General features: G+C 42.0%; 1 protein-coding gene across 1 annotated transcript in view; it reads left to right on the plus strand.

Moving 5' to 3' along the window:
• Positions 1 to 16,203, plus strand: part of LOC127637998 (growth arrest-specific protein 2) — a 93,558-nt gene that overhangs the window by 23,507 nt on the left and 53,848 nt on the right. The window contains exon 3 of the mRNA XM_052119356.1: positions 9,690 to 9,817. Within this exon, the coding sequence (XP_051975316.1) occupies positions 9,690 to 9,817 (128 nt within the window). The remainder of the gene's footprint in view (positions 1 to 9,689; positions 9,818 to 16,203) is intronic.

Genomic DNA, 16,203 nt, shown 5'->3' on the forward strand with positions numbered 1-16,203 from the left:
GTTTACCTCCTATTTGTTTTTCCTTTTTAATTATCTTCCTTTCTTGTGATTAATACTTGTTATTACTCCTTTGTTCTTACTACTATCAGATATTATTCTGTTACTTAACGTCCTTTTACACGCTCATTTAAATTGAGTTTAACAAGTTTAAATTTGCAAGAGCAAATTGTGAAAAGCACCTGAACACGGCCCGAGCTGAAATCCATGAACTTATTCAGCACAGAGACCATCTCAAATATGAACTTGACACTGTTTACAGAGAACTGAAACATTCTTATAGACTGCAAAGTGAACAGAAAAGGGAAACGCACACCACAGAGTTTCCCCTGACCAGTGGGCCCAAGCTTTTCAGCCAAGAGCACCAGCCAGCCTCCAAGAACCCCCGTCAGTAACAAAAGGATGGGAGCCCATCCACAAAAACCTGGTCACTAACCACGGCATGGCTCCCAAAGAACTTGACAAGCTGGCCAGAAACATCCCTACTTTCACCCCAAATCCTGCAGGAGGCCACGACGTGCACGCCTACCTGCAAGACATAGACTTTCACTTGCACACTGTTCCCAACGTGACCATGCGGGACAGAGTGTACCTGCTAAGAATTACATCTAGTCGCGACGTACGCAGCTTCCTGGATCGACAACCAGAGACTGTCAAATCAGACTACTTACAGCTACGGCAGGCCTTCATCAGAGAATTCTCTGATCCAGAGTCAGAGCAAGGACTCATCGCCGCTATGGACCTCAAACGGGCCCGACTGGAAACTCCACAGGCCTACTAGAACCGCATCCGACGAGCCTACTTCGGAGCACGGAACGAACCTGGTATGGAAGAATATTTCAACTTCAAAACTCTTTTTCTCCGAAACCTGCATCCCACGGTGAGCCATCACTTAGGGGTCCTGGCCTGCCCTCGTAGCATGACTACCCAACAGCTGCGAGACTTAGCCCATAAAGCTTTCACCAAGCAGAAGATTGCTTCTGAAAAGACTGTGAAAAATCCCACCATTTGCCCTATCACTGATCAGCGCTCAGAGCTGGCACTAGAGGGCGCTCACCAGCACCACAGTAACAGACCTTTTTACCACGAGTCAAGACCGTTCCATGACAGAAGAGGGCAGCGCAACCGTGATGGTGCTTGTCCTAAGCACCAGAGCGGGCGCTCTGGAAGATTCTACGACAGCCCACGGCCATCCCACGACCAAAAGGTTGGAGCCACATGGGAAACCAACCGACGGCCCAGACAGAACCGAACCCCATCGACGAGAACGTCAAGCCCAGACAGCCCGCAGCGGAAAACCTCTCGGCATGCCTCCGGCAAGTCCAAGTCCGAGCCTACCCCACAGAAAAACAGTGAGGCCACGGCGGAGACCGCAGAGATCCTGAAGGTTCTGAAAGAGCTTCTTCATAGAACACCTCACAAGAAAGACAAAGAGGACAGGTCAGACTCCTCATGACTAAGCGTAAGGCATGAGCCCAACACCCTTCCTGACTGCCCTCCTACGGAACCAAGCACCCAGAGCACCGCTCTTCAGACACAGACTACCGAACCAGCTATCACATCACCAAGTGACAGCGACACCCACTCACTGCAGTTGACAACCACACATCCTGCAGCGGGCAACCCAATACGTCACACCAGTGACCAAGCCCCTAAGATACCAGAAAGTTTTGGTTGTGTGTCTCTGCACCGAGTCACCCGAGACCGACCCTAACTGCTTATCGATCACCACACAAGCCCCAACACCAAAACTCCTGGGGAATCTGATCGAAAAGGGGGTAGCACGAAAACTGTATCTCGCCATCACTGTGGAACATGAGGTGAGACTCGAAGCCCTGGTAGACACTGGAGCAGACCTCACTTTGATATCAGCTGAACTTTTTGAAAGACTCAAATTTGAAGCTAAGAGACAAAATCGAACTCTAAAATCTCAGAATTGCGTGCTAAATGTCCAGTCATACTGGCAAAATGACATCCGGCTTGAACAGGTAGCTCCCATTCACCTAATGATTGGTCCCATGAGCCTGGTACACCCTGTGTACATCTCACCAATGGACACATATCCCCTCCTCATCGGCAAAGATCTGCTAGACCGCTTCAAGCCCCTGCTGGACTTCAGACAGCTGAAGATTTGGGCTCAAGTGCGAGGACCTGCGGACATGCAAGCCTCTGACACATCCATAAAGACTTTCCTGAACCACCTCTCTGACCCCACCAACCACCCTCTACCGCCGTCTGACCTCACTGACAACCCGTGCCTCAGACGACTGCATGACATAAAGCACATGCTGCGTGTGATAAACAACATTTTGTGGTATGCACCTGATGACATCACAGCGCCAAAACTTGTGGTGCCACAGGGCCTAAGGGGGGTCATGCTAAGTTATGCCCACGACGCACCATGTGCCGGACACCACGGCGCCAGAGCCACTTATGAGACACTGAAGCAAGTGGCATACTGGCCCCGCATGCAGGAACATGTGACAGAATATGTCAGAGAATGCCTGGTTTGCTGCCAGTTTCAACCGGCAAACCCAAACCACATAGCTCCACTGCAACGCAGAAGAGTCACATTCCCATGGTCAGACCTCCAAATCGACTGGGTAGGACCTCTGCCCAGGTTGACGAGGGGCAACAAATACTTCCTCACAGTCGTGTGCCAGTTCACAAAGTGGGTAGAGTGTCTTCCAGCACCCAACGACACTGCCCAGACCACGGCATACCTCCTGATGAACCACATCTTCTCCAGGTTCGGACTGCCCCTGAGAGTCAACTCAGACAGAGGCACTCACTTTACGGCTGAGATTATGCAACAGATCTGGAGACTCCTGGGGGTCCAAGTTCAACTACACGTCAGTCATCATCCAATCTCATCTGGCCAAGTGGAACGATCGAATCGAACCGTGGTCAGTATGTTGAAAAAGTACGTGTCTGCCAATCAGAAGGACTGGGATGTAAAACTCCCGCTGGTGCTAATGGCTCTCAGAGCCACCCCGCAGGACTCGATTCGTGTGTCTCCCTTCGAACTAATGACTGGGTGGCAGATGACACTGCCACTGCATCTGCTGCATCAGCCAGGAGAATCCAGCCTCGTCACAGCCTGCACCACTCACCAGTACCTCGATGAGCTACACCGGCACCTGAAAGCAACATTTGCTTCTGCCCAGCAACAGCTAAAAGAGCAACTCACCACACAAAGTGCATCCCTGCAGACCATCGGCAAGACCTTGAGAGGAACGGTGGTAATCCTCAACACTCACAGCGTTCTACTGAACCAGACAGTGAACTCCATGGAACAGCTGTTTACTGTCTTCCAGAATGACTTTGCTCAAACGCAGCTGGTCACAGCCCTGATGACAGACATGCTGCGGGAGGTGAGCTCCTCCATTGACAGCCTAGCCATGGGTAGAATTCCACCGTACCTGATACCCTTAAGCCTTGTACAGACCGTGCTGGCTTCCGCCATCACCACGACAACTGACCCGTTACAACTACACCTTGCCTACTCTCTGGGTAGCGCCATCCCACTCTACGTCGACCCTGAGCAGAGGGAAGTGGGTTTTCTCCTGAACCTACCCATCATAGAGTCAAGCCAAATCTACCGGCTCAAGGACATCGTCAATATCGGGTTTTGGAAAAGTAACACGCACAGCAAGATCCACACCCCAGACGTGGTGGCCTACCACGACAGCGACCCACCACTGTACCTGGCCCCAAATCTGCACATGTGCATGTTGACATTCACTACCTCTGCCCCAGTAAACCCTTCCTCAGAGACAACACTGACGGAATCTGCGGGCTGCAACACCTGGGCAGCGATACCCGCTGCCCCGCCGATGCCAAGCCTCACACTTAAGTCACCGAGACACAAGCCGAGATCGTAGGCGACAGGTGGCTCGTTAACACTCCTGTGCGCACAGCTACACTCACCTACGACCAGCATGACACAGCCACCCGTCTCACCTTGCCCAACCAGAGCATGTGGATTCAAGTCCCGAAAGGTGCCATCCTCCACCTCGATGACCTGGCACTATACCATCTCCCAGGCGAAGAGTACGAATCAGAACTGGAAATCCCACTTTTTTTCCAGGATCAAAACCTCACCCTAGATCCAGAACTGGAACTATGGATGGAAAGAGGGGGCTCCCAGTTAATTAACATTGCTCCTATCGACACAGCCCTCCAAGCCTTGTCTCGAATGCCCATCTTGACCACCTCACCTGTTGTCCAAGCCTGGACCGCAGCGGACACTGCGCTGTGTATCTCTATGGGAATCAGCCACCTCCTGACACTAGGCCTGGCTTTCATCCTGTACAGGAGGCTCAACGAGATGCAAACATCCACAGCCAAGCTTACGAAAGCCATGTCTGTAGGTTTCCGACGGAACCCCCGGAAAGAGGGGACCACGACAGAGACCACTTTGAACCTCATCGAATTGAGCCCTCCGTCCGAATAACCACCTGCTACAAAACCCTCATGATTCACCTGCCATCCGCCAATGTGATGATTGTCGTCCGATGATGTCTCCAACAGGGACTTCATCTGAGGAAAAGGGGGACTGTAGCGTATGAATGGGAATCATTAACTCATGGATTCGGAAAACAAAGAACCCACTGTTAAAACTCCTCTAACCACTGGAATGGCGCCAGCTAGTCTGGGAAGTATAATGCGCTATTGACAAACCCCCTTTTCCATGTGACTCAAATCTACACTCCAAACCCGTGCTGTACCATGTGAGCCAGGCACGTGAAAAAGTTGACAAAACGTTGTGTCTTTCATGTACTATTTTAAGTAAATATGTTCAATCCTGTACTTGTGTAAATCTGATGTGATATCAAACTCATTAGAATTGTTTCGTTGTGTAGTTTACACGTTTCTTGGTATCAAATTAAACCTTACGACTTGTCCTAGCTGAATATATATATATGGTCACATTAAAACGTATTTTTCTATGTGTTACCATCGTTTGAGTGATTCAAACCACATCCAGGACTCGGTCATAAGTATGCAAATGAAGAGCCTTGGCAGAACAAAGAAACCAACTCACGGCCAAAACGGAGGGGTCTCATTGGGTCACTTCTCCCAAAGGAGGTGTGACCTCCCTGCCTTAAAAGTCAAGCTCCAACTTTGACTCGCTCTCTTCTGCTGAACATTTCAACTCTCTCTTTTGCTGCTCCCACTTCACCTTACATCTCTTTCCTCTTACTTCAACCCCCTTCTGCTGAACACTTCAACTCTCTTTTGCTGCCCCCACTTTCTCTCTCTTCCCTCTTCCCCTTGGACTTCTTCTGGACCCTTTCGGAACAACATTTCAACTCTCTCTCTTCCCCCGATCTTCTGCAACCCTCCGGAACACCCGTCGACTCTTCAACAGTTACCCTCTAAGACGCTTCGAACTTCCGCGACCAACCCACGCTCTGGAAGCACCGACAGAAAGCCTATCTCACGAAGCCACGAGGACACGACATACACGCAGCCTTGCTCAGCGACACAAAAGTCCATTGTGCAAGTATTATTTCATCTGAAATTCAAACGCGTTAAAGTGTGTAATTCCATTTGCTGGCTCTCAAGAGTTGATTGTTGTAATAAGTTGGCTATCCTTATAATAATCCATTTATTTTCCTTATTGCTTCTACTTTGCTTATTTTATGTTTATTCTATGTTACATGTATGTTTGTTAATAGTGCATGTGAGATGTGCCCGTCTTCTCCTGGTGTAAATCACACAAACACAGGTATGTGTCTTCGTTCATTCATATATTTCAGTATCTCTCTACACTGTAGTTTCTTTCATCAGCCGTTCGGTCTTGTGGTAACCTGCACATTACAGTCCTGAGCTCACGCGGTTTAACAACAGCTTCATTCCACACATAAAATTATTGTATGGTTAATTTATAGTGTTTATTTGTTATTTTGTAAACATGATTTATTGTAACCATCATCTATCACTACCTGAATGCGGAAGTATTACACGATTCTTAACAGATACCTGTTTTTGTTTTCCAGTCTGCAGTGTTTTCACTCACATCCACACTAATGTGATCATTAGTGTATTGAATTTGTAAAAATGTCCAGATAAAAAAGTATGTGGCTCCAAAGTGCTGATATTTTAGTCACGATGATGTCTTTTGTCAGTGCCTCACCAGAGTGGGTAAATTATGATTTACTAAAACGATTGCCCAAGGTTAGTTCTACTAAGTTATGACAGTTAACAACTTTACAAGTTGAACCTGAACGTCTGGAGGGGAACAAGACGTTGTGTCGATGAAGTGACACTAGGGGTCGATCTTGAGAGCCCAAAACACCTTCAGATCTTTGAGAAAAGGCCAATGAGAATTGGCGAGTTGAATTTGCATGCCACTCCCCCCGACATACGGGTATAAAAGGTCCCGGCCGTTACAGTGGTAATGTTCTGTCTGTGGCAAGAGAGACACAACGTGTCGTTCCTTCCATCAGGGAATGGAGGTTAAGACAGTAACCAAGACGTTCCCCTTCTGTCACTCACTCAACGTTGTGTCGATGAAGTGACGCTAGGGGTACCATATACGAAATGCCACAATGACTGAACTGGTCACGTGAACTGCCAATGCAGGTTTAGGCAAGCTACTATGAGCGTAGGAACAGATGCACTCGGGCTGCATGGAGCCTCCCCAGATGCCCCAAGACGTTGTATGAGTCAGAGGGCTAGGAGGAAGAACATCCAGGGGAACATCCAAGTCATGAACACTTATGGGAGAGAAGGGCGTGTGGTTCCACTCTCCTCTGAGCATTACCTGCCGTGACAGAGCATCTGCTGTGACGTTGAGATCGCCCGGAATGTGAGTGGTGCTCAGCGTCCTGAACTGCCGTTGACTCCAGAGGAGGAGGCGACAGGAAAGTTGTGACATGAGACAGGAGCGTAAACCACCTTGGCTGTTTATGTAGGCCACCGTTGAGGTGTTGTCCATCTGTTGTCCAGCCTCCGCAGGGCGAGCAGTACCACCAGCAACTCGAGGCAGTTGATGTTCCAAAGCAGGTGAGGTCCTTTCCAGGAGCCCGTGCTGCGTGCCCATTGCACACGTTGCCCCAGCCGGTCTTGGAGGCATCCATCGTAAACACAACGCACCTTTACTCTTGCTGTATGGTTACTCCTGCCCGCAATAAAGCAAGGCTGGTCCAAGGGATGAAAAGGCATCTAGCCACGGCCGTTAGAGCCACTCGATGTGTGCCGTGGCACAATGCGTGCCTCGGAACTCGGGTCTGGAGCCAGTGCTGTAGCGGTCTCATATGCATCAACCCGAGCGGTGTGACCGTCGCTGAGGATACCATATGCCCTAGGAGCCTCCGAAAGTACTTCAGTGGGACCAACATTTTCCGCCTGGATCATTTCAGGCAGTTCAGCACGGACTGTGCACGCTGTGCAACCAGTCACCGGCTTTTCAACATAAATAACATTTTAATAATAAACTGAAACAAAGGACAAACACACACATGACGGACATGTCCGTAAACGATCTCTCTCTCCCACACGATGCTCTGCAGTCGACCTTTATCCCTCGGAGGCTTAATTATCCTAATACGGGACCGGGCTTGTAGGATCATGACCCGGCCCTGCCCTCCGCCCTGCCACAACTATATATGTGCTTGTGGTTGGGGCAGTAACATTGGTAGCAGTAAGTATTTGCATTACTTTATAAAGTAATAAAACCCATGCTGGAGTTTCAGGTCATAGATTATGGGGAGTGAGAATGGATCAGTAAACATTCAACACCGTTTGCATGATGTGGCTTTGTCTATAGTCATTTTGTATTTTTTGCAATACTTTTCAATTGACTTTTTTATTTAATAGTGGTGGCAAGCCACCACAGTATAATGCATCATTGGCAAAATTAACTAACTATCATGTCTGTTTCCCGAAACCATAGTAACAATGTTGCACATCCATCGTTTGAGAGAAGCACTTTCACAGTTAGCATTAAAAACAACCCAAGTTCTTGTGTTCTTACATTTACATACTTTTATGATATTCACTTTAGTACTTTTATGATACTTTTGGGTCATTATTTAAATCTTTAAAGTGAAATGAAAGCCAACAATATTCAATTAAAAATGTCCTTTTGTTTTCTGCATTAGAAAGAAAGTCATACAAGTTTTTAATGACATGAGGGTGAGTAAATGATGACATAATGATCATTTTTGGGTTAACTCTTTATTTAAGTATATGTAAAAATGTAGTATGACTGAAATTTAGATTTTATTTTCCAGGATCATAGAACAATTCCAAGTATCTGATCAAACTAATGTTTTTAAGGAGAGTTATCTGTATACTTAAATTCTCTCCTGTTGTTTTGTTATAAATCCATAATATGGCTATGAGTGGTGTAAACTGTGTTTATTTGAACCCAGAGAGGGTGTCCGATATTGCTCAAGTGAGAATAAAAGAGGTACATTCAGAAAGAATTTCACAAGCTCTGAATCTCCCCTCCGCTGGGCTCAATTACCACATTTGGAACTCATTAAAACATCCAAACCCCCTCCACCACGAATACCCCCTCAGTATGAAATGAAAAAATGGAGTGGATGAGAAAATATGCTCTTTCCACAGACACCCAACCCCCCTCCACCACCTCCTGTTTCACAGTGACCTCACAGAGAAAGAATGATCGTTTGGAAGCCAGTGAAATACAGCCGCCACATGTTGATCAGTGTAGTATTGTGTGTCTCTGTGTGCGAGTGTGTTTTATCTGGATTACTATTGCTAAATAAATCAGCTGTTTCCTTCCAAGCACTCATCTGTTTATGCAACTGAAAAGTGTTTATCTGTGAATCAAAGCTGCACGAAACTTCTGGATTTGAAACAGGCTGTTTACTATTCAGAATTGAATTGAGAATCATTTTTAAAGTGATTTTTAGACATTTATACATATAAATTATGTGATCCAAAGTTAACCCTAAGCTAAAATGCTTTTTGTAGCCATTTTACATACACATGTTACCAGACACGATCATATTTATTTATCAAGAAAATTCACATTAGATCATAATTTCTTTTTTCTAGTAAGATCTTTGATATTAGGGCAAAAATCATATTCTTGATAATAATTTTTGTATTGTTTTCCGGTAAAAATATCTAAAAATCCTTAAAACATCATCAGTTTTATTGATCTTGTTTTAGAAACAACACTGCATAAGATATTTGGGTTTTTCAGAGAATGTATTTTTAACATGTGTATTTTGTCTTACTGTACTGACAGAGTTTTTATAGTCAAAACAAGTGAAAATATCTACCAGTGCTGAAGAAGGAATCCAAAGTATTTAGAATACGTTACTGACCTTGAGTAATCTAACGGAATACGTTACAAATTACATTTTACAACATGTAGTGTGTAATCTGTAGTGGAATATATTTCAAAGTAACCCTCCCAACACTTGACTTGAATGTCTTTGAACTGCAATTCAGAAACTTCCTCTTCCTGTCATTTAAATTAAATGTCCTGTGGGGCATGGCCAATTCAATATAAATTCAAACTTATGAATTGGAAGGAATGAGTTTTTAAATTCCAAATAAAGATTGATTCAACTATTTTTGCGCTGCTGTCAACTATTTTGCTGTAATTCAGTAATGCTGTAACGTTGTGTCATAAAAGCCGGGTGCAGTGAAGCCCCATCAATCTTTCGTTAGTTTCCATCTTTTTCTCTCTTTTTGCCTGTCAGGTGTGGACATCACTGCAGAGAGCTTCATGGAGCAGTTAGATAATGGATTCCTCTTGTGTCAGCTGGCTGAGACACTGCAGGAGAAATTCAGACAAAATAGCACAGATCTCCAGACTCCACCAGGAAAGGTATTTCCCTGAAAACCAAATGATCTCATGAGGATTTACATGACGTTGTATTTAAAGTGTGGTTCTATCACACATACAGTTTGGTATCAGTTGGGTATTAATAAGGAAATGAGTGAAACACACGTTAATATTACACAGTAACATCCACAGTCTTCACTCTGTCCAGTCGTCAGAGGATTCGTAAAGATTTGAACATCTAAAGCTGTGTACATACATAAAAGTGCTTACTTTTTTAAATTCCATGAGTGCGCTGAATGAGTAAATGTTAATATTGTACCTTTCAGTGTCTATCTAAATGTTCACAAATGTACATGTAAACAGTATGTACAAATATCTATGAATACTGATGAGATCCCTCTGTCACAACACATACCAACATCTACATTCATTCCAGAGTCTTGTGGTAACAAAATATGGCTGGCCATATATATAGAAAATATATCACAATATATCCATGATAATTTTACTGCATGTATACATTTTAACAACATTATGATTATTGCAGTGATTTTAATGGGCTTTTAATTTGGCTATTAAGTTTCATAATTAGTATATCATTAGATTAATTTCAATGGATGCACTGATGCACCTTCAATTTATTTCATCCTGAACTTCCAGTTTAGAGAAAACCGTACTTGTCAAACAGTTTCATGGGATCTTTAAACTTTAATAGCAGAAATGGTGCCACATACACCGATCAGCCACAACATTAAAACCACCTGCTTAATATTTTGTAGGTCCCCCTCATGCCACCAAAACAGCGCCAAACCACATCTCAGAATAGCATTAATAGATGATATTCTTCTCACCACAATTGTACAGAGTGGTTATCTGAGTTACTGTAGACTTTGTTAGTTCAAACCATTCTGGCCATTCTCTGTTAACCTCTCTCATCAACAAGACATTGCCATCCGCAGAACTGCCGCTCACTGGATTTTTTTTATTTATGGCACAATTCTGAGTAAACTCTAGAGACTGTTGTGTGTGAAAATCCCAGAAGATCAACAGTTACAGAAATACTCAAACCAGCCCATCTAGCAATAAGTCATGTCACAGTCCAAATCACTGAGATCACATTTTTCCCTATTCTGATGGTTGATGTGAACATTAACTAAAGCTCCACGATTGGCTGATTAGATAATCACATGGATGATTGTTGGTGCCAGATGGGCTGGTCTGAGTAATTCTGTAACTGCTGATTTCCTGGGATCCTGTTTCAAAGAATTGATCAATGATTAATTGCACTGGCACAAAAAACAGCTCACCTACTGTAATCACATTTTAAGAAGTTTAAGTTAAATATACACAGTACTGTGCAAAACTCTCAGGCACATAAGATGTTTCACAAAAACATTTGTCTTAAGATGGTTATTTAAATCTTCAGCTTTAGTGTGTCAGTAAAAATATAAATGTTAGACTCCCAAACATTCCCTTTGCAAATAGAAAAGATTAGAATAAAAGAACAGGGAGCCCTGCAACAGATGTCATGGCCCCCATGACCCACCAACTGAACATCGTGTCAGTGTTTACATGAAATTGACACAGATAGAACTGTGGTGAATTCTCCATGAAGCTTGGAACATCCTATCTGCCAACAACCAAGAAAAACTGTGTCCAGGTGTAACTAGTGGAATTGGGGTTGTTTTAAAGGCAAATGTGGTCACACTTAATATTGATTTAGCTTTTTTTTTTTATTTTTCACAAGTGCCTAAAACTTTTGCACAGTAATGTGTGTGTGTGTGTGTGTGTGTGTGTGTGTGTATATGTAATCATTGATAATAAAAAAGCCATTTCAGAGCAAATACATAAATATCAAGATAAATTGCCCAGATCTATTGGCTTGTTTCATGTGATGTCACTGTATGACCGCGCCGCCATGTTTGTGACCAAAATTCCATATTTCTTCATTGTGCTGAGCTGTGAGATGTAGCAAAAGTCAGCAACATTATTTTCTATTTATAAAGCTTGAAAAGTTGTTAATGCTGTTTAATTACTGGAGCCAAAATGTAATTTTTCTTTCAATAAAGTTTTATCTTTTAAGTGACACGGCTTCATTTCACCAAAGACAAGCAGCGATGAAGGGGGAGAGCACGCATAAAACACTTGTGTGTCTTTGTTCATTTATTCAGGCATGTCATTATAATTATAACATCATTGATTCGGATACAATTAAACTGGAAATGTACATAGGACGATGTTATTCATAACACCCAGACTGTATAAATGTTTTTGATAATTGTAGCACGCTTTAATAAATGAAAAAGCACTATAATGTGAACATATAGTACATATTTAATGTCAGTCAATAAACAACACATCATAAGATCATGAAGCGCAGACTTTATTCACACCGCCAGACTACAGTGAAAAACACTAATATGGCTCGGTTGATATCTGTGTTCTTCATGAGTTAAAGCAGCTCTTAAATTCATACAGATGGGATCATCACAGACGTTTTGTAATATTTTGACCAAATCAGAGCAGAAAACAACACAAACATTTGTAACTTCTGAATGAGATATGTTTACGGTGATCACCGCAGTACGGAGGTAAATCATGGATCAAATATATTTAAATGCCCACAAAAGTCAAATTTGGCAGTATTTGTGCTGACCTGTTTATACCTTTCCTGGGACTTAACATGGATCAAAAGCATTTTTTGTGTTTTTTCTTGAAATCGTTGTATGGGTGTTTTTTCATTCACCGCAATTGTTTCCTCCTGCTGATGGACACAAATGTAGTGGCTGCGGGGAAAAGTGATGTCACAGAAACAGGTCAATACAGTACATCAGACTAGACAACTGCAGAAATTCACACTAATTCTCTGACCGCTCAACACAAGTTCCTGCTGAAAAGACCAGCATAACCAGCATTTAATTACCATGCTTAACTAGGCTGGTTATGCTGGTTAGGGCTGGTTTAGTGCTGGTCTAGCTGGTGGACCATCATAGTCATGCTTTTCACCAGCTAAACATTGCTGGTGAAGCTTGTTGACAAACATTGTCTATCTGATAAAGCTAGTTTAAATGCTGGTGAACCAGCACCCAAAATAAAACATAAGCTGGTGACCAGCAGTGCTTGTCTTTTCAGCAGGGGTGTCATACATCACTTTGACATTGACATGAAAAGCACTACAGATAGTGCTACAGAAGGATGATTTTACGAGGTTGCTAGGTATAGCAAGAAAGTGGGAATCGAGAGTACATACTAATAAGTGAAAACTTTGAAAGCAAACGATAGAGGTAAAATGTATTTGAGCTAAGAACAAAACACAGTCTGTTCATGGGCTTTTGGCACTGGCCGCATCTCGCAAATTGTTTGTTAAAGGTCAGTGACACACAGACTCAAAGTTGAAACACTGAGCTTCTTGTTACGATTCGCTCCATAGAGTTCAGTGCATTGATGAGCATTATCGCTAGCCATACTGTGTGAAAGGGTCTTAAAGGGATAATTAACCCAAAAATGAAAATGTCACCTTCATTCATCCAAATCCGCCTTAGTCCTTTCAATATACAGTACCAACTACAATCTTCCTTTCTGTGGACAGTTGTAACCTAATACTCTTGTTGGAAACCAAAAATGTGAGTAATCCAGAATGTTTGGGTTCAAAATGTAAGATGTCTTCATGTCTTTTAAAATTCTCAGCCTGACATTCTCAGTAAGGAAACTGCTATTCAGAATACCTCACCTTGCATATTTGTTCAACTTCATTGTAAGAGGAATGTAAAATCCACACCAAACATCAGCCTGCTAGACAAGTGACCTTAATAGTCTTTTGTTAATAGTTTAATGTAGAGTATCCCTTATGAGAAAAACATCTTTAATCCTATCATCATGGTTGGGAGGGTTACTTTTGAAATGTATTCCACTACAGATTACAGAATACATGCTGTAAAATGTAATTTGTAATGTATTCCGTTAGATTACTCAAGGCCAATAACGTATAGTAAATACTTTGGATTACTTCTTCAGCACTGGTAGATATTTTCTCTTGTTTTGACTATAAAAACTCTGTCAGTACAGTAAGACAAAATACACATGTTAAAAATACATTCTCTGAAAAACCCAAATATCTTATACAGTGTTGTTTCTAAAACAAGATCAATCAAATTGATCATGTTTTAAGGATTTTTAGATATTTTTACAGGAAAACAAAACAAAAATTATCATCAAGAATATGATTCTTGCACTAATATCAAAGAAATTACTAGAAAAAAATTATTATGATCTAAAGTAAATTTTCTTGATAATAAATATGATCGTGTCTGGTAACGTGCATGAAAAATGGCTAGAAATTGAATTTGAGTTTAGCGTAAAGCTGACAATTTACACAAGGTTTATTTCTATTTCTTCTGCTCCAAACTTACTTCAGTCTTACTTCTCTGTCTGCTCGTATGAATGTAACACATCATAAGAAAGTGTTTCACCGCTGTTCAAATGCACTTTGGATCGCATCATTTATATGTAGAAATGTTTTCCATTTGAAAGGACTGAATATTAAATGACAAAAATGACAATAAAATGCAAAGTTATCTCTTCAGTAATCAAAATACTTTTGAATGTAACTCTAATTATCAATTATTTAAATTGAAACTGTAGTGGAATACATTTACTTATATTTTGTATTTTAAATACATAATCCCGTTACATGTATTCCATTACTCCCCAACACTAGTTGTCATCATAGACCTAAAAAAAAGAAAGAAAAAGAGACCTACCGATTATGCATACCATACTGTCCTGAAAATAATTTGCAACTGAATTTAAGTCACCATATCCAAATAGTATTGTTAAGGTCTGCATGGGCCTTAAATTGAAGCAAGAACCCGGCCTGTACCTGAAAAATGTGTTACAGAGTATCAGTCTCATGAAGTCCTCTTTGCAATCCTGAACTTCTACAGAAGTTTAATATTTACAACACATTCACTAACAAGCTAGATGCAGTGCAACAAGTGAAATACAATGCAGGTGTTTTGAGATGCCTTATTAAAAATTGAAGTTCTTTTTAACTTGACACTGTCAAAAAAAAAATGTGATGGTCCTGCATGAGACACTGAAAAAACAGTGAGACGTCCGTCCAGTATGTTTACATGGAAAAACGATTGAAAACATTGCAGATGCATGCAAAAACACATTTGGTGTGAACAGTCCCTAACTTGTCTGTTTTGCAGACACCGTTTTTTATTAATTACAGACCCACACACAAACCAAATCCGAAGTAATATTTGAAAAACTGACCTTAACTTGGCCCAAAGTTCTACGGTTTGTCAGGTAGTAGGAATCAAATCCATGTATAAAGGCTGAAACATACTCTAAGCAAGTACATAAACGCAGACGCTTCTAGATACGCAGGCTTAATTTTGTGTCCAACCGCAAATTCATAACACAACACAGTAAGTTTTTCATTCTCAGCGTTGCCACAAGGGGCACTGTTGAAGACATTAGTGTGAACTGTCCACTTCTATGGTGAGTTTTCTCTTTCAAGACAACTGCTGTCATGGCGGAGCAACAGTCTGGACTGAAAAGATGCATCAAAATACTGGTAAATTTTACTCTGGCAATTTCCCTTAATGAGAAGTTGTTTCATTACCTATACATTTCCATATTGATGGTATGTGTGAACAGAGCCATAGATTATCGGTTTCAGTTCTACGAGGTCAGGACATTCTGATATAAGAAAGTTTTAATGGAGATTTTGCATTTAATGCGCACTGTGACACCGTTGAATTGGAAGAAAAATATCAATAAATTGATCAGACAGTGAAACTAGAGCGCTTCTCTTCATCTGTGCAAAATGTTTTTTTTCTGACAGCTATAGGAACAGTAAGTGATTCCATTACATATTATAAAATCACCCGCATCCTTCGCGATCATGCATTCCTCTTTGTACAGAGACACAACTGTTCTTTCAGCCACAGATAGCATCTTCGCCTTCGGATGCTAGAGACAGCATTTTGTTCTCTGTAGTTCATCAGTCTCATTTGAAGTCATCGCATATGATTTTGTTGAGTCTCGAGCAACTGTATAAATGTAAACATTTGCCAAAAATCTGAAAACTTCAACCAACATTATCGACCGCCTATGTTCAGATACAAAATAATACCCTGCCATGTTTTCAAACAAGAAACCTACAATTTGAGCGCTGCCCCGTAGATGTCATTTTCAGCAAATTACATCCCAGAGATTAGCGGCATTTGAGACTGATGTCTGAATGGGATTAGCAAAATGGAAAAGAATATAGAAAGTCATTGCATGTGTGAATAGCACATGTGGTACATTTAGGCAACACAACAGTTTTCCTGTCATTTACCTGGTTACATGTGTGAAAGGGGCTATTTTATTTGGGCTTGTTTTAATCGGGAGCATATGTTTAAAATATTAATTTT

Source organism: Xyrauchen texanus, chromosome 46 (assembly GCF_025860055.1).
Source record: "Xyrauchen texanus isolate HMW12.3.18 chromosome 46, RBS_HiC_50CHRs, whole genome shotgun sequence".
NCBI lineage: Eukaryota > Metazoa > Chordata > Actinopteri > Cypriniformes > Catostomidae > Xyrauchen > Xyrauchen texanus.